Below are 24,236 nucleotides of genomic sequence, written 5' to 3'. Positions count from 1 at the left end.
TGAGGAACGGTTGAGGACTCTGGGTCTGTACTCGTTGGAGTTTAGAAGGATGAGGGGGGATCTTATTGAAACTTACAGGATACTGCGAGGCCTGGATAGAGTGGACGTGGAGAGGATGTTTCCACTAGTAGGAAAAACTAGAATCAGGGGCACAACCTCAGGCTAAAGGGACGATTCTTTAAAACAGAAATGAGGAGAAATTTCTTCAGACAGAGAGTGGTGAATCTGTGGAGCTCTTTGCCGTAGAAGGCTGTGGAGGCCGGGTCATTGAGTGTCTTTAAGACAGAGATAGATAGGTTCTTGATTAATAAAGGGATCAGGGGTTATGGGGGAAAGGCAGGAGAATGGGGATGAGAAAAATATCAGCCATGATTGAATGGCGGAGCAGACTCGATGGGCCGAGTGGCCTAATTCTACTCCTATGTCTTATGGTCTTATGGGATCAAAGGTTATGGGGAGAAAGCAGGATTAGGCTATTGAGTTGGATGATCAGCCATGATCGTGATGAATGGCAGAGCAGGCTCGAAGGGCCGAATGGCCTCCTCCTGCTCCTATCTCCTATTTTTCAATGCAGGCAGACAATCTCAGCAGGAGATAAAGTCCAGCAAAGAGATGACAGATGTGGGTCTACATTCACTGATTACAATCTTCTGTAAGGAGAAATTATAAGCTTAGGTGAATCTCATCAGAAGAAATAGACTTAATTTGAAAAGTTCCCTTTGGTCTGACCCTATCATTGAGCTGGTGTTTCAGAACAAACTCCCTGAACTTTCCTCCTCTTCACAAGGTGGAATTTGCAAACTGACGTTACAGGTGTAATACTGAGCCAGACGGAGCAGAACGAGAATCTCACGTGTTACACAGCCCATCATTGGGTTATCAAGGGGTTGTAATGTCACGCTTCAATATCACCGATATCTACAGCCTTCCCTCAAAAGATCCACACTGATTTGTACAACCTACCATTATATAGAATAACAGATACCCGGGATGAGTTACAGACTTGAATCTAATCGAGGGGTTCGGGGTGGTTTATATTTTAGAATAACAGATACCCGGGAGTGAGTTACAGGCTGGAATCTAATCGAAGGGTTCGGGATGGTTTATATATCAAATAACAGATACCCGGGAGTGAGTTATAGACTGGAAACTCATCAAGGCTTTGGGGTGGTTTATATATAGAATAACAGTACCCGGGAGTGAGGTACAGACTGGAATCTCATCAAGGCTTCGGGGTGGTTTATATATCGAATAACAGATACCTGGGAGTGAGTTACAGACTGGAATCTAATCGAGGGGCTCAGGGTGGTTTATATATAAAATAACAGATACCCGGGAGTGAGTTATAGACTGGAAACTCATCAAGGCTTCGGGGTGGTTTATATATAGAATAACAGATACCCGGGAGTGAGGTACAGACTGGAATCTCATCAAGGCTTCGGGGTGGTTTATATATCGAATAACAGATACCTGGGAGTGAGTTACAGACTGGAATCTAATCGAGGGGTTCAGGGTGGTTTATATATAGAATAACAGATACCCGGGAGTGAGTTACAGACTGGAATCTAATCGAGGGTTCAGGGTGGTTGATATATAGAATAACAGATCCCGGGACTGAGTTACAGACTGGAATCTAATCAAGGGGTTCGGGGTGGTTTATATGTCGAATAACGGATACCCAGGAGTGAGTTACAGACTGGAATCTAATCGAGGGTTCAGGGTGGTTGATATATAGAATAACAGATACCCGGGAGTGAGTTACAGACTGGAATCTAATCGAGGTGTTCAGGGTGGTTTATATATAGAAAAACAGATACCTGGGAGTGAGTTACAGACTGGAATCTAATCGAGGGATTCGGGGTGGTTTATATATAGAATAACAGATACCCGGGAGTGAGTTACAGACTGGAATCTAATCGAGGGGTTCAGGGTGGTTTATATATAGAATAATAGATACCCGGGAGTGAGTTACAGACTGGAATCTAATCGAGGGTTCAGGGTGGTTGATATATAGAATAACAGATACCCGGGACTGAGTTACAGACTGGAATCTAATCAAGGGGTTCGGGGTGGTTTATATGTCGAATAACGGATACCCAGGAGTGAGTTACAGACTGGAATCTAATCGAGGGTTCAGGGTGGTTGATATATAGAATAACAGATACCCGGGACTGAGTTACAGACTGGAATCTAATCAAGGGGTTCGGCGTGGTTTATATGTCGAATAACGGATACCCAGGAGTGAGTTACAGACTGGAATCTAATCGAGGGTTCAGGGTGGTTGATATATAGAATAACAGATACCCGGGACTGAGTTACAGTCTGGAATCTAATCGAGGGGTTCGGGGTGGTTTATATGTCGAATAACAGATACCCGGGAGTGAGTTACAGACTGGAATCTAATCGAGGGGTTCGGGGTGGTTTATATGTCGAATAACAGATACCCGGGAGTGAGTTACAGACTGGAATCTAATCGAGGGGTTCAGGGTAATTTGTATATGGAACTAACAGAGGCCTGTAAAACATTTTCAGTCAAATTAGTATCTTTTTTGCAGGAGTATTTCTTCAAATTCAGGATTTCTCGTGTATTTTCACCAAAGCCTTTCGCAGAAGCACAGGTTCTCACTCTGGAGAAATGCTAAATAAAGCTATCCAAGTGTAAAAACAGGGCTCGAACTATAAATACAAATTCTGACAAGAATCTGACCGAGTGCCTTGTTTATAGTTGTAGAATGTGAAATATAATAAAGAACTGATTTCCCCTGAGATTGAAAGACAGTTTCACGTCTGAGGAGTTCAGTATTATTTGTGGTATAAACACCTTTCCATGAATCTGCCTTCAATATCAGCATCTATTACTGAGGAAAACAGCTGCTAACTTCCAACCTTATTCCAAGACAATATCTTTGTTTCAAATTCAAGGTTCATAGCAACATTATAACTGCTTCTTCCTTGAGTCTATGTTTGTGTAGAATCCATTGGATTCCTGCAGTGCAGAAGGAGGCCATTTGGCCCATCGAGCCTGCACTGGGTCTCCAAAAGAGCATCTTACCCAGCCACCCCCCGCCCTCGCTGGTGCGGTGACACATACTTGGTGTTAGACTGTGTAGACAATCTGGAAAGGGAAAGACTGTTACCATCTCCTTAACATGTAGAATCAATGCCAATATATTCTTTAAATTCTCCTTTATAAAAATAAGCCTCACAGGCTTCATAAAAATAATTCATTCAACTCCAGTGAATCTTCATTTTTAACACAAGGAACAACATCTGACTAACAAACTGTATCAAGCAATTCTGGTGAGGCCACAGCTAGAGCACTGTGTGCAGTTCTGGTCGCCATATTGTAGGAAGGACGTGATTGCACTGGAGGGGGTGCAGAGGAGATTCGCCAGGATGCTGCCTGGATGGAACATTTAAGTTATGAAGAGAGGTTGGAGAAGCTTGAGTTGTTTTCATTGGAGCAGAGAAGATTGAGGGGCGACCTGATCGAGGTGTTCAACACTATGAGAGACATGGACAGAGTGGATAGGGAGCAGCTGTTCCCCTTAGTTGAAGGGTCAGTTACCATAAGACCATAAGACATAGGAGCAGAATTAGGCCACTCGGCCCATCGAGTCTGCTCCGTCATTCAATCATGGCTGATATTTTTCTCATCCCCATTCTCCTGCCTTTTCCCCATAACCCCTGATCCCCTCATTAATCAAGAACCTATCTATCTCTGTCTTAAAAACACTCAATGACCTGGCCTCCACAGCCTTCTGCGGCAAAGAGTTCCACAGATTCACCACTCTCTGGCTGAAGAAATTCCTCCTCATTTCTGTTTGAAAGGATTGTCCCTTTAGCCTGAGGTTGTGCCCTCTGGTGCTAGCTTTTCCTACTAGTGGAAACATCCTCTCCACGTCCACTCTATCCAGGCCTCACAGTAACCTGTAAGTTTCAATGAGATCCACCCTCATTCTTCTAAGCTTCAATGAGTATAGACCCAGAGTCCTCAACCGTTCCTCATACGACAAGCTCTTCGTTCCAGGGATCATTCTTTTGAACCTCTTCTGGACCCTTTCCAAGGCCAGCACATTCTTCTTTAGATATGGAGCCCAAAACTGCTCACAATATTCCAAATGGGGTTTGACCAGAGCCTTATACAGCCTCAGAAGTACATTCCTGCTCTTGTATTCTAGCCCTCTCGACATGAATGCTAACATTGCATTTGCCTCCTAACTGCCGACTGAACCTGCACATTAACCTTAAGAGAATCTTGAACAATGACTCCCAAGTCCCTTTGTGTTTCTGTTTTCCTAAGCATTTTTCCATTTAGAAAATAGTCTACACCTCCATTCCTCCTTCCAAAGTGCATAACCTCATACTTTTCCCCATTGTATTCCATCTGCCACTTCTTTGCCCACTCTCCTAACCTGTCCAAGTCCTTCTGCAGCCCCCCTGCTTCCTCAATACTACCTGTCCCTCTACATATCTTTGCATCATCTGCAAACTTAGCAACAGTGCCTTCAGTTCCTTCCTCTAAGTCGTTAATGTATATTGTGAAATGTTGTGGTCCCAACACCGACCCCTGAGGCACACCACTAGTCACCGGCTGTCATCCTGAAAAAGACCCCTTTAACCCCACTCTCTGCCTTCTGCCAGTCAGCCAATCCTCTATCCATACCAGGATCTTACCCTTAACACCATGGGCCCTTAACTTATTTAACAGTCTCCTGTGCGGCACCTTGTCAAAGGCCTTCTGGAAATCTAAATAAATCACGTCCACTGGTTCTCCTTTATCTAACTTCCTTGTTACCTCCTCAAAGAACTCTAACAGATTTGTCAAACATGATCTCCTCTTGACTCAGTCCTATTTTATCATGCACTTCCAAGTACTCTGCGATCTCATCTTTAATAATGGACCCTAAAATCTTGCCAATGACCGAAGTCAGGCTAACCGGCCTATAATTTCCCGTCTGCTGCCTCCCTCCCTTCTTAAACAGCGGTGTTACATTCGCTACTTTGCAGTCACGAGGGGATATAGCTTCAAGGTGCGGGGCAGGAGGTTTTGGAGGGATGTGAGGAAACGCCTTCTTACCCAGAGGTGGTGACGGTCTGGAATGCGCTGCCTGGGAGGGTGGTGGAGGCGAGTTGCTAACTTTCCAGCATAACCCTGGAGTCCAGGAATTGAAGATTAATCTCCGGGAGACAGCTGGAAGCAAAAAAAAGGCTAGGAGAGCAATCAGAGGGAGCATTAAGTGGAGTTGTGAGTCTTTATTTCATTTTCTTTGATTGGTTTTGTTGGTCGGCTGGATTGGAGATGAGAGTAAAAGCTGTTGTATCATCCAAAGATGTGCGGGATAGGTGGATTGGCCGTGCTAAATTGCCCCTTAGTGTCCCGGGCTGAGTAGGTTAGACGGATTAGCGGGGTAAATATGTGGGGTTATGGGGATAGGGCCAGGGTGGGATTGTTGTCGGTGCAGACTCGATGGGCCGAATGGCCTCCTTCTGCACTGTAGGGATTCTGTGATTCTATGATCCAATCATGTAATAAAGGGCCTGTTTGCTTTCTAATTGGTAATGGGAAGGTGGGTGGTTGGGGGGTGCGGGGGAAGGAGGGTGCAGGGGGAGGACGGTTGGGGGGGTGGTGAGTTGGGAGGGGTTGAGGAGATTTAGAAAGGAATAAACTCATTAACGATAGTCAGCATGATTTTGTGAGAGGGAGGTCATGCCTCACTGACCTGGTGGAGTTTTTTGAAGAAGTGACTAGAATGGTTGACGAGGGAAGGGCCGTGGATGTCGTCTATATGGACTTTAGTAAAGCGTTTGACAAGGTAGGTTGGTGCAAAAGCGTTTGACATGGTAGGTTGGTGCAAAAGGTTGGATCTCATGGGATAAAGGGGGAGGTAGCTAGATGGGTGGAGAACTGGCTTGGTCACAGAAGACAGAGGGTGGTAGTGGAAGGGTCTTTTTCCGGCTGGATGCCTGTGACTAGTGGTGTTCCGCAAGGCTCTGTATTGGGACCTCTGCTGTTTGTGATTTATATAAACTATCTGGAAGAAGGTGTAACTGGGGTGATCAGTAAGTTTGCGGACGACACGAAAATGGCTGGACTTGCAGATAGTGAGGAACATTGTCAGAGGCTACAGAAGGATATAGATAGGCTGGAAATTTGGGCAAAGAAATGGCAGATGGAGTTCAATCCAGATAAATGCGAAGTGATGCATTTTGGTAGAACTAACATAGGGGGGAGCTATACGATAAATGGCAGAACCATAAAGGGTGTAGATACGCAGAGGGACCTGGGTGTGCAAGTCCACAGATCCCTGAAGGTGACGTCACAGGTGGAGAAGGTAGTGAATAAGGCATATGGCATGCTTGCCTTTATAAGACGGGGCATAGAGTATAAACGTTGGGGTCTGATGTTGCAGTTGTATAGAACGTTGGTTCGGCCGCATTTGGAATACTGCGTCCAGTTCTGGTCACCACACTACCAGAAGGACGTGGAGGCTTTAGAGAGAGTGCAGAGGAGGTTTACCAGGATGTTGCCTGGTATGGAGGGGCTTAGTCATGAGGAGAGATTGGGTAAACTGGGGTTGTTCTCATTGGAAAGATGGAGGATGAGGGGTGACCTAATAGAGCTGTATAAAATTATGAAAGGCATAGATAGGGTGAACGGTGGGAAGCTTTTCCCCAGGTCGGTGGTTACGTTCACGAGGGGTCATAGATTCAAGGTGACGGCGGGGGGGAGGTTTAACACGGATATCAGAAGGACGTATTTTACACAGAGGGTGGTGGGGGCCTGGAATGCGCTGCTGGGCAAGGTGGTGGAGGCGGACACACTGGGAACGTTTAAGACTTATCTAGATAGCCACATGAACGGAGTGGGAATGGAGGGATACAAAAGAATGGTCTAGTTTGGACCAGGGAGCGGCGCGGGCTTGGAGGGCCGAAGGGCCTGTTCCTGTGCTGTATTGTTCTTTGAGGAGGGCGGGGGGGGGGGGGGGCTGGTGTTGGGGTGGGGAGGTGAGGGTAGTGAGATTGGGAAGAAGAATTGGTAAGATTGACATAGAACATAGAAAGCCACAGCACAAACAGGCCCTTCGGCCCACAAGGTGCGCCGATCATATCCCTACCTCTAGGCCTATCTATAGCCCTCAATCCCATTAAATCCCATGTACTCATCCAGAAGTCTCTTAAAAGACCCCAACGAGTTTGCCTCCACCACCACCGACGTCAGCCGATTCCACTCACCCACCACCCTCTGAGTGAAAAACTTACCCCTGACATCTCCTCTGTACCTACCCCCCAGCACCTTAAACCTGTGTCCTCTCGTAGCAACCATTTCAGCCCTTGGAAATAGCCTCTGAGAGTCTACCCTATCCAGACCTCTCAACATCTTGTAAACCTCTATCAGGTCACCTCTCATCCTTCGTCTCTCCAGGGAGAAGAGACCAAGCTCCCTCAACCTATCCTCATAAGGCATGCCCCCCAATCCAGGCAACATCCTTGTAAATCTCCTCTGCACCCTTTCAATGGCTTCAACATCTTTCCTGTAATGAGGTGACCAGAACTGCGCGCAGTACTCCAAGTGGGGTCTAACCAGGGTCCTATAAAGCTGCAGCATTATCTCCCGACTCCTAAACTCAATCCCTCGATTAATGAAGGCTAGTACGGCGTACTGTCGGGAAAGAGACTGGGAGCCAGGCTGGTTGGAGGCTAAGCCTCCAGGAGTATGTTGAAGCAGAGTTGGCAACCCCGGGGCTGAGGGGAGGACAGCGGGGAAGGCGTTTGCAGCAAGCTGACTGTGCCATTAAATGTCATGTCCATCACACTGTGTCAGGATGGCCCTTTACAAAGAGCACTTGGTCTCCATGGTAACTTATTACGTTAGCAGCAACTTAGCCTGCAGCTGTCAGACATAGCAGCGGGGCTTTGATGGATATATAATTAGCTTCCTGGTCCCTTAGTTGTCTGAAAGAAAATAAACACAAGGACTTTGTACAGCACTCGGTTCGAGGTGAGGGGCAGGAGGATTAGGGGGATTTGAGGAAACACTTTTTTACCCAGAGGGTAAGTTCAGGAGTTTCTCGCGTGTCGGTGCAGACTCGATGGGCTGAAGGGCCTCTCCTGCACTGTATGATTCTATTAGCACCTTCTCAAACACTGGATGTCTCAAAGCCCTTTCCAGCCAATCAAGTACTTTTTGAAGTGTGGTCATCGTGGTAATGTAAGAAACACAGCAGCCAATTTGTGCACAGCAAGCTCCCACAACAACGTGATATTCTTTTTATTCATTCGTGGGACATGGGCGTCGCTGGCTGGGCCAGCATCTATTGCCCATCCCTAGTTGCCCTTGGAGGGCAGTTGAGAGTCAACCACATTGCTGTGGCTCTGGAGTCACATGTAGGCCAGACTGGGTAAGGACAGCAGATTTCCTTCCCTAAAGGACATTAGTGAGCAGATCATCTGTTTATTGTAGCATTAATTAAGGGATTGATGTTTGTCGGTTCAGCAGAGACACTCTTCAAATAACGCTGTGGTATATTTCACACTTGAGAGAGTAGACAGGTCTTGGTCTGATGTCTCATCTGAAAGGTGGCATGTCCAACAGCGCGGCAGTCCAACAGCGCAGCACTGGATGTTTGTACACAATCCTAGCTAGAGTGGGGCTTGAAACTTCAGACTCTGGCAAGACTTCCACTGACACAGTGGGCAGAATTGCACAATCCCCCACCGGCAGGTTTGCAAGATGGGGTGATCTGTAAAATTCCCCATGTGAACCCTCCTATCACCCACTCTGATCTATCAGTAATTGTACAGGGTCGAAAGAGGCCCCGAATGCCCCTGCCAGCGCTCACCACAATGGAGGCCCTTAAGAGCCCTTTCCCAACTGGCCACAATGTTCGGCGAGCCAGTGGGAGAGGTTCAGGGGTTGGGAGAAACCCAGTACATCGCCCTGCTCTGGTTTCAGGCAAGAAGAAGAGGGTTTGTTTATTCATTCAAGGGATGTGGGAGTCGCTGGCTAGGCCAGCATTTATTGCCCATCCCTAATCACCCTTGAGAAGGTGGTGGTGAGCTGCCTTCTCAAGCTGCTGCAGTTTCTAAGGCGTAGGAACACCCACAGTGCTGTTAGGGAGGGAGTGCCAGCATTCTGACCCAGTGACTGTAAAGGAACAGCGATATATTTCCAAATCAGGATGTTGATTGGTTGGAGGGGTATTTCTAGGTGGTGGTGTTCCCAGGTATCCACTGCCTATGTCCTTCTAGATGATCATGATCGTGGGTTTGGAAGGTGCTGCCGAAGGAGCCTTGATGAGTTTCTACAGTGCATTTTTGAGGATTTGAGGATTATCACATCAGATCAGTCATGATCTCATTGAATGATGGAGCAGACTCGATGGGCTGAATGGCCTACTTCTGCTTCTGGAGGTGAGACTCGCTGTACGATTCTTAACCTCTGACGTGCTCTTGTAACCATAGTATTTATATGGCTAGTCCAGTTCAAATTTTTAGTCAGTGGTTCCCGCGGATGTTAATAGTGGGGGATTCAGTGATTGTAATGCAACTGAATATCAAGGGTGATGGTTAGATTCTCTCTTGTGGGAGATGACCATTGCTTGGCATTTGTCAGCCCGAGCCTGGATATTGTCCAGGTCTTGCTGCATTTGGACCTGGACTGCTTCCGTACCTGAGGAGTTGCGAATGGTGCTGAACATTGTGTAACCTTCAGCGAACATCCTCACCTTATAATGGAAGGAAGGTCATTGATGAAGCAGCTGAAGATGGTTGGGTCTAGGACACACCCATTACAGAACCCCTTTCAATCTCTCTAAGTTGGTACATCCTCCCCAGTGAGGGGCTGAAATCCCACCTCCAGCCAATTAACACTGCGCAGAGTGTTACATGGTTGTGGGGCAACCAGTATTAGTGGGGGTGCATTCTCCACCAGTGCTTCAGGTGGTGAAGTGGGATATATTTCTGCCCAGTGACAGCCCTGGCTGCATGCATTCTGAAGTGAGTGTGTGTCCTGTTCATTCACAGCCCAATGTCCTGCCAACAGAAACTGCCTTGCTCCTTTCTCCCTGCGATTAAGTCGAACAATTCTATCATTGTCCTTCGCTCTGTTAGGATTTTCCTTTGTGCCATTTTAGTACTCGCTGTGCCTGCCCCTCCCCCACCCGACCGTCACACCCTCTCTGTCGACAAGCTAGAATCCGAAATTAATGAGAAGCTGTTGTAAAATCCCAATGGAATCCGTCTGCCTTCCGGTCATCTACTTGGATTGGCAACAAACCCAGCAGTTGTCTTTTTGTTTGTCGAGCAATAAACTCTGCTGTCATCGCAAAGCCAATCTACTCGAAGAACACTGGCATGTGACTGAAACACTTACTGATTTCGGTGTGTCTCCTGAGGGATTAGCAATGAGAGGCATCACCATAACTTGGTGGATAACACTCTGACCTCTGAACCAGCAGGCTGCAGGGTTCAGTGTGACCGCAGGGCGGCACGGTGGCACAGTGGTTCGCACAGCTGCCTCGCCGTGCCAGGGACCCGGGTTCGATTCCCAGCTGTGTGGAATCTGCACGTTCTGCCCGTATCTGCATGGGTTCCCTCCGGGTGTTCAGGTTTCCTCCCACAGTCCAAGAGACGTGCTGGTTAGGTGCATTGATTTGATTTGATTTGATTTATTATTGTCACATGTATTAACATACAGTGAAACGTATTGTTTCTTGCGCGCTACACCGACAAAGCATACCGTTCATAGAGAAGGAAACAAGAGAGTGCAGAATGTAGTGTTCCAGTCATAGCTAGGGTGTGGAGAAAGATCAACTTAATGCGAGTTAGGTCCATTCAAAAGTCTGACAGCAGCAGGGAAGAAGCTGTTCTTGAGTCGGTTGGTATGTGACCTCGACTTTTGCATCTTTTTCCCAAAGGAAGAAGGTGGAAGAGAGAATGTCCGGGGTGCGTGGGGTCCTTAATTATACTGGTTGCTTTGCCGAGGCAGCGGGAAGTGGGAAGTGGCCATGCTAAATTCTCCCTCAATGTACCCAAACAGGCGCCAGAGTGTGGCGACGAGGGGATTTTCACAAAACTGGAAGGAAATTGAGTAGTGAGTGTGATACCTGTGGCTTCAGGACATTTCCTTCAATCACAGGAGATAACACAGCGAGTGATTAGTCAGTTTATCAAAAGGCAGGAAGGGGGGGGAAGAAAGAAAGTCTGCAATTCACTCAAAGCACAGACAAAGCTTTAATCCTCAAGATCAGCAAATGATTCGCAGCCCTCTGAAAGATATTGCTTTGCCTCGGAAAATGTTTTCTTTCTGAAAATCCCGTTTAATGAGCTTTCTCCTGCACCCTCAGTGTATGGGTTTGTCGGGCAAATGATGTTTCAGCTTTTCCACCATTTTGGATGCAAGATGATGTTTTGGTAATGAATCTCGACCCAGCCACCAATGAAGGGAACATCTGGGCAGACGGTATTCTCACGATCATCAACCTGACTGCAATGGGCCTGAATCTCACAGCATTGTCACATTGCCAATAGCTTCCTCTCACACTCCCTGTAATTTGTCAAAGATGCCCAGGAGGGACAAGAAGCAGCTTTTTCATTATTGTCCTTCCCGTGCTGATCAATGTAATGGGTGTCACCACGGAGAAAGTCAAGTTTTGTACCCAGGCATCTAGACGGACAACCTCCAATCAGGTACAGCAGAGCGGTGGCACAGTGGTTAGCACTGCTGCCTCACAGTGCCAGGGACCCGGGTTCGATTCCTGCCTTGGGTCACTGTCTGTGTGGAGTTTGCACGTTCTTCCCCGTGTCTACGTGGGTTTCCTCCGGGTGCTCCAGTTTCCTCCCACATTCCAAAGATGTGCGGATTAGGTGGATTGGCCATGCTAAACTCTCCCTCAGTGTCAGAGGAATAGCAGGTTAATACATGGGGCTATGGGATAGGGCCTGGGTGGGATTGTTATCAGAGCATTCTCAATAGGCTGAATGGCCTCTTTCTGTTCTGTATGGATTCTATGATTTTATGAGAGGGTTAGACACAAGTAAAGCTCCCTCTACACTGTCCCCATCAAACACTCCCAGGACAGGTACAGCACGGGGTTAGATACAGAGTAAAACTCCCTGCACAGCGTCCCCATCAAACACTCCCAGGACAGCTACAGCATGGGGTTAGATACAGAGTAAAGCTCCCACTGCACTGTCCCCCATCAAACACTCCCGGGACAGGTACAGCACAGGGCTAGATACAGAGTAAAGCTCCCTCTGCACTGTCCCATTTAAGTTATGCTATGGGCCTACCACACCAACTCTAACCAGCTAAGTGTTGCTATTTCCCAATTAATATTTTGCCCCCTGTCAGTTATTCCTCTTACTCCATTAACAATAACTTATTCTTCTTTACATGAAGAAAGATAAAATATGGGATTGTCTTGGCAACAAAGCAGTTTGTCTCATTTTGCTGCATTGGGAGGCACCCTGCTGACAAAATGCCCAGACAATCCCAGGCTGTTTAACTACGTCAGTGACCTTCTGAGTAAAGTTTGTGTAAGGTCGCTGTGTTCAGAAACGTCTCGGAGACAATCGAAATGGACATTCCTCCATAGAATCAGACAGCAGTGGATTATAACTGGATAATCTGTCTGAGTATTGTTGACTGAGGGATAAATATAAAGCAGGATACCAGGAGGAACTCCTCTGCAGCTCTTCAAAATAGTGTCGTGGGATCTTTACCCCACGGGGAGTGCCGGTCTGACAGCATCTGCGGAGAGAGAGCAGAGCCAACGTTTCGAATCCAGTTTAATATCTCTTCTGAAAGATGGCATCTCTGACTGTGCAGCACTCTCGCAGCAGAATCATAGAATCGGTACAGTGCAGAAGGAGGCCATTCAGCCCATCGAGTCTGCATCGACAACAATCCCACCCAGGCCCTATCTCCGTAACCCCACATATTTACCCTGCTAATCCCCCACTAAGGGGCAAATTAGCATGGCCAATCAACCTAACCCACGCATCTTTGGACTGTGGGAGGAAACCGGAGCACCCGGAGGAAACCCACACAGACACGGGGAGAATGTGCAAACTCCACTTGGACAGCCACCCAAGGCCGGAATTGAACCCAGGTCCCTGGCACTGTGAGGCAGCAGTGCTAACCACTGTGCCACCGTGCTGGCTCAACTCTTAGTGAATACACTCTTAGTGAATACCTTCAAAACTGTGAGGAAGGAGGAGTGGGTTAGGAGAGGGTTAAAATCCACACACAGGGCTGGATGTTAAGGTGCAGTCCCCTTTGCCCAAGCCCCCAGCTAAAATGTCTGTGTGGTGTCCACCCGCAATCTCAAAGCACTGTGGGAAGGATTAATTACTTCAAGGCGAGACCTCCATCCCTATCTCAGGAAAACATCTCGTCTTAGAGGGCAGCCAGCCAATCAGATGGCCAACAGCTCTGTCATCCCAGCAGCACCTGGTTGGCATGGAAGGATCCCATAACACCCAATTGGTCAGCATGAATGGGCCTATCGCCAAGTAATTCACTGATGTTGTTTTATTCATTTGTGCCACATGGGCGTCGCTGACTGGCCAGCATTTATTGCCCATCCCTAGTTGCCCTTGAACTGAATGGCTTGCTGGGCCATTTTAGAGGGCAGTTAAGAGTCAACCACATTGCTGTGGCTCTGGAGTCACGTACATAGAACATAGAACATAGAACATTACAGCGCAGTACAGGCCCTTCGGCCCTCGATGTTGCGCCGACCAGTGAAACCAATCTACAGCCCCTCTAATCTACACTATTCCAATATCATCCATATGTTTATCCAATAACCATTTGAATGCTCTTAATGTTGGCGAGTCCACGACTGCTGCAGGCAGGGCATTCCACACCCTTACCACTCTCTGAGTAAAGAACCTACCTCTAACATCTCTCCTATATCTCTCACCCCTCAATTTAAAGCTATGTCCCCTCGTGCTAGCCAACACCATCCGAGGAAAAAGGCTCTCACTATCCACCCTATCTAATCCTCTGCTCATCTTGTATGCCTCTGTTAAGTCACCTCTTAACCTTCTTCTCTCTAACGAAAACAACCTCAAGTCCCTCAGCCTTTCCTCATAAGACCTTCCCACCATACCAGGCAACATCCTGGTAAATCTCCTCTGCACCCTTTCCAACACTTCTACATCTTTCCTATAATACGGTGACCAGAACTGTACGCAATACTCCGAGTGCGGCCGCACCAGAGTTTTGTACAGTTGCAGCATGACCTCATGGCTCCGAAACTCAATCCCTCTACCAATAAAAGCTAACACACTGTACGCCTTCTTAACAACCCTATCAACCTGGGTGCCAACTTTCAGGGATCTATGCACATGGACACCCAGATTCCTCTGTTCATCCACACTACCAAGTAGGCCAGACCAGGTAAGGACAGCAGATTTCCTTCCCTAAAGGACATTAGTGAACCAGATGGGTTTTTCTGATAATCGACAATGGTTTAATGGTCATCAGTAGATTCTTAATTGCAGATAATTTTTATTGAATTCAAATTCCACCATCTGCCATGGTGGAATTCGAACCCGGGTCCCCAGAACATTAGCTGAGTTTGTCTAGCAATAATACCACGAGACCATTGCCTCAGCAATGCCTTCAGCTATCTGGGCCCTAAGAGCAGGAACTCTCTCCCAAACCTTCCCCATTGCTTGACCTCTTTCTCCTCCTTTCAGACAATCTTTAAAACCTAACTCTCTGGAAAACCACTTTCTGATCAGTCTGATATCTCCCTATGCGGCCCTGCACAGCATCCTGGGATGTTTTACCATATTGAAGGCTCTATATAAATGCAGGAAGCTCTGTTTTAATTATTGTGTTTTAAGTATTCTCAAGACATGGGCTCTGCTGACAAGAGGAGCAGTTATTGTCCATCTTTAGTTGTCCTGAGAACTTAGTACAAGGAACTTTGATACAGCAATGATAAAAATGTCTAGAACACATATTTTTATGATAAATGTTGGACAGGACAGCAAGGGAACTCATTCTGTTTCCCAAAATATTACCTTGAGATATTTTATATCCATCTAAGGTGGTAAACAAGTCTCCCATTGCCAACCAAAAGATGGTACATCTGACAATGTGAGTTGATAAATTAATCCCAAACCAGATGGTGGTGTGAATCTAGATGCAATCCTTTCCTTGATAGAATGCAGCATTACATATGTCTGCCTCCTACACTAACCCAGTGTTCCAGCGGTCTCTCTTTATAAGTGCTCTAGGTAATCAATTCAATTATAATGAACGCAGAATTCACTCAATATTGCAATGGGACTGTGAGCCTCAATTCCAAGGACATTTCCTGGTGCCCTGGCCAACATTTATTCTGCAACAACATCAGCAAACAAGATTATCTGGTCATGATCACATTGCTGTTTGTGGGAGCTTGCAATGCACACATTATTGTCTGCTGTGTTTTCCACATTACCAGAAACCAGTAATGCATTGGCTATGAAACACTGTGGGAAATCCTGAGGTGGTGAAAGGCGCTAGTGAAATGCAGGTTTCTTCTTTCAGTTAGGATTTATCGATGCTACCTGGATGGCCGGTGAGTAGCCTGTCTTTCTCTCAGTGCTCCTGTCAAGTTCCCCGTCAGAAACCAGAGTCGCTGGTTGGATTCTCAGTGGGAGTGTAGAGTACATTACTGTTTGCTCGTCTCTCTTCGTCACTGTCAGGATTTCAAAGTACATCGAATGTAGCGACATGCTCCAAGTGACAGCTGGAAACACAACCGAGCCCTCGTCGCATTTGCCAGACTTAAAAAATATCGGGTAATCTTTGAATGAAATGTTTGGAGTTCTTCGCTCTGCTAAAAGCTTCTCTCTCTCTGTTCAGAAATTCATTCAAACCAGACTGGTAGCCACAATGGATATCCACACTACAACGAGGGCAACAGCGATGCCAATTTGCTCGTGTCGCCCCTGGTGGTGGCAGGAATTGTGATTGGACTGGTTCTCTTCCTATCCTGCATGACCATCATTGTGGGCAGCCTGAGAAAAGACGGCCGCTTAAGAAACTCTCATATCAGGACCGAGGCCAGTTACGGTGAGTCCCTCGCAAGCTGCAACCTCCCCCTTAGCGCTCCGAGTCCAACCACATCGTCAACTCTTCACATCAAAGAGAGACGTCCCTTTGCTGTGTTCCCCCCCAACCCCGCTCCCCGTCTCCAGATGTTTTCTAAGCAAAGACCTCCTCCCGTGAAAGATCGATCTGGACATTGTCTCAATGGTGAGGAGCTAGGAACCATGGAGGAACAGACAGACTCATGGTCCAACTACAGAAATTGCAAAGGAGGTGTACAAAAATAATTCAATAAAGAAATGCACAGTGGTTAGCACTGCTGCCTCACAGGGATCTGGGTTCAATTTTGGCCTCGGGTCACTGTCTGTGTGGAGTTTGAACTTTCTCCCCGTGTCTGTGTGGGTTTCCTCCGGGTGCTCCGGTTTCCTCCCACACTCCAAAGATGTGCAGGTTAGGTGGATTGGCCGTGCTAAAGTGTCCCTTAGTGTCTAAGGGTAGGTTAGGGGAATTAGCCATGGGAAATATGTGGGCTAATGGGGATAGGGCAGAGGGGAGATCCTGGGTGGGATGCTGTTTTGGAGAGTCAGTGCAGACTCGATGGGCCGGATGGCCTCTTTCTGCTCCATGGGGATTCTATGGTTTGAAATATTTTTTTGTTTTTTTTATTCAATCATGGGATTTAGGCATCGCTGGCTGGCCAGCATTTATTGCCCATCCCATGGTCCCCAGAGCATTACCCTGAGTCTTTGAATTACTCGTCCAGTAACAATACCACTACTCCATCATCTCGCCTAATGTCAGGACTTATCTCAAGGGAGCTGGATCAAGACCACATCTGGAGTAAGGGCGTCCACTTCTGGGCACCATATCTCAGGAAGGATATATTGACATTAAAATGGATGCAAGTCTTGTAGTTCAATGAGTAATACCCCTACTTCTGACCCAAAAGCTCCGAGTTCAACTCAGGACATGTGGCCTCAGAAGGAGTTGAGTTAGATCTTCCATGGTGTAGATTCCTGTCGGCAGTTACGGATGGAAATGAAATGTTGGGTTTGATGTTGGAGACCGGACAGTAACAGTGGGACTCTACCCGAGGAAAGATTGGGCTGTGTTGTGAGAGGAGGAGATAAGGGAGAGGAAATTGGAGGAAGCAACAGTGACTGCTGAACCGTATTCTGAACGAATCCACCAATCGCTGACAGCTCATATTCATTTATATAGCACCTTTAACATGGTAAAACCTTCTGAGATATTTCACAGGAACATTAGCAGACCGAAATTGACACCAAGCCCCATAAGAGACAGTAGGACCAATGATTAAAAGCTTGGTCAAGGAGAGGGAAGGTGATAAACGCAAAATACTGCAGATGCTGGAAGCCGAAACAAAAACAGAAAAATGCTGGAAAATCTCAGCAGGTCTGACAACATCTGTGGAGAGAGAATAGAGCTAACGTTTTGAGTCTGGTTGACCCTTCATCAGATGAAGGGTAATCTCAACTCGAAATGTTGGCAGACGAAGGGTCATCTAGACTCGAGGCGTTGGCTCCACTCTCTCTCCGCAGATGCTGTCAGACCTGCTGAGATTTTCCAGCATTTTTTTGTTTTTGTTTGAGAGAGAAGATGAGCTGTTTGGGCCGGGAGTTGAGGATCTTTACTGATCGAGGCACAGTGGTGAATGGTGGAGCAATTAAGATTGGGGGCGTTGAGGAAAACTAGATGAGTACAGAGATCTCGGAGGATTGCGGGGCTGGAGGGGATTAGAGAGATAGGGATGGATGAGGCCACAGTGGCTCTCGAAAACAAGGATGGGAATTTTAAAATCCAGCCGTTGCTGGACCGGGAGCCAGTGAGAGTCAGTGAGCACAGCGGGTGATGGGTGAATGGGATTCGGGCTGGGTTCGGGTACAGGATAGCAGAGTTCTGGATGAGCTCACAGAGGGTGGAAGATTAATTGGAATTAAAAACAAGGCAGCCAATCACAAACCACATTTTGAGGGTGGCAGAGAGCGATTGGACAAGGCACAGGATTCCATCCAAATGTTGTGTCATGTAGCATTCAGCACCTCCCAGTTCAGTAGCCTTTGCCACATAGAAACATAGAAATTAGGCGCAGGAGGAGGCCATTCGGCCCTTCAAGCCTGCTCTGCCATTCATTCTGATCATGGCAGATCATCCAACTCAATAGCCTGATCCCGCCTTTTTCTCAAACCCTTTGATCCCCCCTCACCCCAAGTGCTATATCTAACTGCATCTTAAAAACAATGTTTTGGCCTCAACTGCTTTCTGTGGTACCAATTGCCACAGGTTGACCACTCTCTGGGTGAAGAAATTTCTCCTCATCTCTGTCCTAAAACATCTATTGTGTATCCTCAGACTGTGACTCCTGATTCTGGACTCCCCACCATTAAAAAAAAACAAAGAACAAAGAAAATTACAGCACAGGAACAGGCCCTTCGGCCCTCCAAGTCTGCACCGACCATGCTGCCCGACTGAACTAAAACCCCCTACCCTTCCGGGGACCATATCCCTCTATTCCCATCCTATTCATGTATTTGTCCAGACGCCCCTTAAAACTCACTATCGTTTCTGCGTCCACTACCTCCCCCGGCAGCGAGTTCCAGGCACCCACCACCCTCTGTGTAAAAGACTTGCCTCGTACATCTCCTTTAAACCTTGCCCCTCGCACCTTAAACCTGTGCCCCCCTAGTAATTGACTCTTCCACCCTGGGGAAAAGCTATCTGACTATCCACTCTGTCCATGCCCCTCATAATCTTGTTGACTTCTATCAACCTCCGTCGTTCCAGTGAGAACAAACCAAGTTTCTCCAACCTCTCCTCATAGCTAATGCTCTCCATGCCAGGCAACATCCTGGTAAATCTTTTCTGTAACCCTCTCCAAAGCCTCCACATCCTTCTGGTAGTGTGGCAACCAGAATTGAACACTATATTCCAAGTGCGGCCTAACTAAGGTTCTATAAAGCTGCAACATGACTTGCCAATTTTAAACTCAATGCCCCGGCCGATGAACGTTCATCTTGCATCTACTCTGTCTAGTCCTATTAGAATTTTATCGAGAATTCTATGAGACTCCACCCCCCCCCCCATTCTCCTGAACACAATCCAGTGAATACAATCCTAACCGACTCAATCTCTCCTCATACATCAGTCCCAGAGATAGTGAAAATTGACAATAAATCACTCACCCTGGCCATAAATTGTGAGCTTTGAATAAAATCAGGAACCCGCGTGAACCATGAGATTGTGAAACACGCCACCAGGGAACTATCAGGCTCTGTGCTGACCTGAATTTAAATTTGCAGTGGTCATGTTGATCTAGCTCAATTGGTCGCACCTTGTCACCCGGATCTGCAGCTGCTGCGTTGTTGGACGCGTCTGGGAATGTGATTCACTTCGAATGGTTCAAGGTCGCAGACAGAAACTCTGCTGAGTTCAGGAACTTGTATAAATCTCCAGTTACCCGACTGTTTCTACGATGCAGCTTGTGCCGTTTGGCACATTATTGTCGAGAGAGCCACGGGCTAAATTTATTCCTGTTGCAGTACGTTACATCAATGGGCATCTTGATTAATGTGTAGTAGGGACAAGGGACCAATCTTTTGCCTCGAGCTCAGGTTACTAGACCGGGGGAAAGTCATTCCTTTTCAAACATCACTCACTCCTTCCTGGCTCCACAGCAGGCTGGCACGGTGGCACAGTGGTTAGCACTGCTGCCTCGCAGCGCCAGGGGCTTGGGTTCTATTCCTGGCTCGGGTCACTGTCTGTGTGGAATCTGCACGTTCGTCCCGTGTCTGCGTGAGTTTCCTCCGGGTGCTCCGGTTTCCTCCCACAGTCCAAAGATGTGCGGGTTAGGTGGATTGGCCATGCTGAATTGCCCCTCAGTGTCAGGGGGACTAGCAGGGTAAATGTGTGGGTTACAGGGCTTTGCTGGGATTGTGATCGGTGAAGACTCGATGGACCGAATGGCCTCCTTCGGCACTGTCGGATTCTAACAGATCAGGTGACCCCTCCGCACTCTCCACACACATCCAGTGAGCTGGAAACTGAACAGTGATAGAGTAGGAAATGCCTCTCTGAGAGTGTACCACATAGCAAAACCAGAGCCAGTGGTGAGGAGACACCTTTTAATTGAACTGAGTGGCCGATTAAACAATTCCAGAGGATATTAATTGTCAACCACATTGCTGTGGCTCTGGAGTCACATGTCGGCCAGACCGGGTAAGGACGGCAGATTTCCTTCCCTAAAGGTCATTAGTGAACCAGACGGGTTTTTACAATGGTTCCATGATCATTGTTGCTGTTACTATTATTTCATTCCAGATTTATTTAACGAATTGATTTTATCTTCCCTATCTGCTATGTTGTGATTGCAACTCACGTCTCCGATTCATCAGGCTTAGCTTCTGGATTGTTGGTCTAGTAACATGACCATGGGACGGCACGGTGGCACAGTGCTCAGCACTGCCGCCTCACAGTGCCAGGGACCCGGGTTCGATTCCCGGCTTGGGTCACTGTCTGTGTGGAGTCTGCATGTCTCCCCGTGTCTGCGTGGGTTTCCTCCGGGTGCTCCGGTTTCCTCCCACAGTTTGAAAGACGTGCTGGTTAGGTGCATTGGCCATGCTAAATTCCCCCTCAGTGTACCCGAACAGGCGCCGGGGTGTGGTGACTAGGGGGATTTTCATAGTAACTTCATAGCAGTGTGAATGTAAGCCTACTTGTGACACTAATAAATAAACTTTTTTTGACCACTCTGCTACCATGCCCAGACAGTAATTAACACCATGATGTATTCTCCATGTTTCTATTCCACAGCCCCAGATGGCTTCTCATTTGGAGAATCGGTTGGAGAGCTGCGATCAACGTGTATTGAAGAGTATTCCCCCAATTTCGATTTTGACTCCTATATTGAGACACTGTCACAGATCAATGTGATGTATCAGGATTCCCCTCCACAGTGAGTATCTGCCTACTCTGCTGCCGCTCCCCAGGGAGCCCTGCTATCAGCAACAACAGAAAAGCCAATAAAATATTCTCACGGGGACTGATTCCGATGGGCCACTACCTCGTCCTAACCAGGGTGCTGAGTTTCCAAGTCTACACCTCCAATTTCTCTCACAGTTACACAGCTCTCCTCCATTCAAAGGATCAAAATCGCCCAGGTGTACAGATCTCAACGAGGCTTAACAGGTTTCTTGCGTGCCATATTAGCCGCGGTTTCCAAACTGCATTGAACAAATACTTGAAGGGGAAGCCATTTTTGCAGGCTATGGGAAAAGAGAGGAAGGGGTGGCGTAGTGGTATTGTCACTGGACTAGTAATCTAGAGACCCACGGGAGCCGGGTTCAATATTACAGAGTGTACATATTACAGAGAATGAGGTGCTGGAACCATAAGACCATAAGACACAGGAACAGCATTAGGCCACTCAGCCCATCGATTCTGCTCTGCCATTCAGTCATGGCTGATATTTTTCTCATCCCCATTCTCCTGCCTTTTCCCCATAACCCCTGATCCCCTTATTAATCAAGAATCTATCTATCTCTGTCTTAAAGACATTCAATGGCCTGGCCTCCACAGCCTTCTGCGGCAAAGAGATCCACAGATTCACCACTCTCTGGCTGAAGAAATTCCTCCTCTTCTCTGTTTTAAAGGATCGTCCCTTTAGCCTGGGGTTGTGCCTCTGGTTCTAGTTTTTCTTACTAGTGGAAACATCCTCTCCACATCTACCCTATCCACGCCCTGGAAGTCTTAAAGCACACCAGGGTAGATAAAGTCCAGGGACCTGATGAAGTGTATCCCAGGACGTTGTGGGAGGCTAGGAAATTGCGAGTCCCCTAGCAGAGATATTTGAATCATCGATAGTCACGGGCGAGGTGCCTGAAGATTGGAGGGTGGCAAATGAGCCTTTGTTTAAGAAAGGCTTTCAGGGAAAAGCCTGGGAACTACAGGCCGGTGAGCCTCACATCTGTAGTGGGTAAATTGTTAGAAGGTATTCTGAGAGACAGGATCTACAGGCATTTAGAGAGGCAAGGAATGATTAGGGACAGTCAGCATGGCTTTGTGAGTGGCAAATCATGTCTCACGAATTTGATTGGGTTTTTTGAAGGGGTAACCAGGAAGGTAGATGAGGGCAGTGCAGTTGATGTTGTCTACATGGACTTTAGCAAGGCCTTTGACAAGGTGTCAAAGGTGCATGGTAGGTTGTTGCATAACGTTAAATCTCACAGGATCCAGGGTGAGGTAGCCAATTGGACACAAAACTGGCTTGATGACAGAAGACAGAGGGTGGTTGTAGAGGATTATTTTTCAAACTGGAAGCCTGTGACCAGCAGTGTGCCTCAGGGATCGATGCTGGGTTCACTGTTGTTTGTCATTTATATTAATGATTTGGATGAGAATTTAGGGGTCATTGTTAGTAAATTTGCAGATGACACCAAGATTGGTGGCATAGTGGACAGTGAAGAAAGTTATCTCCGATCGCAATGGGATCTTGATCAATTGGGCCAATGGGCTGATGAATAGCAGATGAAGTTTAATTTAGATAAATGTGAGGTGATGCATTTTAGTAGATTGAACCAGGGCAGGACTTACTCAGTTAATGGTAGGGCATTAGGGAGAGTTATAGAACAAAAAGGTACAGGTTCATAGCTCCTTGAAAGTGGAGTCACAGGTTGACAGAGTGATGAAGAAGACATTCGGCATGCTTGGTTTCATTGGTCAGAACATTGAATACAGGAGTTGGGAAGTCTTGCTGAAATTGTACAAGACATTAGTAAGACATTAGTGAGAGGGGAGAGATACAAAAGGGTCCAGAGGGGTAGCTTTTTCTCACAGAGAGTGGTGAGTGTCTGGAACAAGCTGCCAGAGATAGCAGTAGAGGCGGATACAATTTTGTGTTTTAAAAAGCATTAGGCAGTTACATGGTAAGATGGGTACAGAGGGATATGGGCCAAACGCGGGCAATTGGGACTAGCTTCGTGGTTAAAAAAAGGGTGGCATGGACAAGTTGGGCCGAAGGCCTGTTTCCATGCTGTAAACCTCTATGACTAAGGGCCCGATTTCACCATCAAGTTGTGCCCGTTTTCGGGTGTGAGGCAAGTAGCGCGATCCACACCCGTCTCCGCGCCGATTCCCCCTTTACCAATTGCTGAAAGTGGACGTGATTGGGACCGCACCCGAAACAGTCACGCCGACCATTTAAATGTACTTGTATGCATTTAAATTGACTTATTGGGCTGCACACCCAAACTTACCGGCATTTTCCCCTTTACCGCCGCGTTCGCCCGTCCAGAATCGGCATGAAACAGACATGCTTGGCAAAGGTTTGTTTCGGGCGCTTCAGCTTCTGAAGAGGTAGGTTCAGAGCTTCCGGCGGCTCTCTGACTCAGATCGGTGGTGGGGGGTGGGAAGTGGGTCAGATCGCTCTTTGGTGGGTGTGCGGGGGTGTCCGCTGCCACTCTGCATGCAATCAGTGGGGCGGAGGGGGGATCTGCTGCCACTCTGTATGCGATCGGTGGGGGGGAGAGGGGGGATCTGCTGCTACTCTGCGTGCGATTGGTGGGGGGAGGGGGGTCTGCTGCCACTCTGCGTGCGATCGGTGGGAGGGAGGGGAGTCTGCTGCCACTCTGCGCGGCAGGGGGCCACAATCGGTCTGGGTAGCGAGGGGTCGGGGGGGATAAGGGGGTCAATAATGTTGTGGGGGTGGGACAATGTCTGTGGGGGCCAAGGGGTGAGGTGTTATCCGGTCCAGAAGCGATGTTGCATGGGAGTGTTTTTCTATTTTTTTTACTACGCATGCGCAGTTGAAGGCTCCGATCGGAGTGATAATCCCCACCCACAGGCCTCTGCAGCGCGATTCGGAATCACTGATATTTTTTCAGGCAGAGTGCGTATGGGGGCGCCTGAGAACGGGTCTAAAAGTCGGATCTGAAATGCTCTCATTTTAGCACTTAGAATCAAAATGGTAAAATCGGGCCCTATGACTCTAAATCCCACCATGGCAGATGGTGAAATTTGGAATCAATAAAAATCTAGGATTAAAAGTCGAATGATGACCATGAAAGCATGATTCTTCAGGGATCAGTGCTGGGACCTTTGCTGTTTGTAATATATATAAATGATTTGGAGGAAAATGTAACTGGATTGATTAGTACGTTTGCGG

The 24,236-nt window shown here is 47.4% G+C and overlaps 1 protein-coding gene across 1 annotated transcript in view; it reads left to right on the top strand.

Annotated features, from left to right (window-relative positions):
• bean1 (brain expressed, associated with NEDD4, 1) overlaps window positions 1-24,236 on the top strand; it is an 87,797-nt gene that overhangs the window by 45,074 nt on the left and 18,487 nt on the right. The window contains exons 4-5 of the mRNA XM_078210530.1: window positions 15,872-16,081; window positions 20,888-21,029. Coding sequence (XP_078066656.1) covers window positions 15,872-16,081; window positions 20,888-21,029 — 352 coding nt within the window. The remainder of the gene's footprint in view (window positions 1-15,871; window positions 16,082-20,887; window positions 21,030-24,236) is intronic.

Source organism: Mustelus asterias, chromosome 4 (assembly GCF_964213995.1).
Source record: "Mustelus asterias chromosome 4, sMusAst1.hap1.1, whole genome shotgun sequence".
Taxonomy (NCBI): Eukaryota; Metazoa; Chordata; class Chondrichthyes; order Carcharhiniformes; family Triakidae; genus Mustelus; species Mustelus asterias.
The sequence above is the reverse complement of the archived record's forward strand: the minus strand, read 5'-3'. Positions and strand labels throughout refer to the sequence as shown.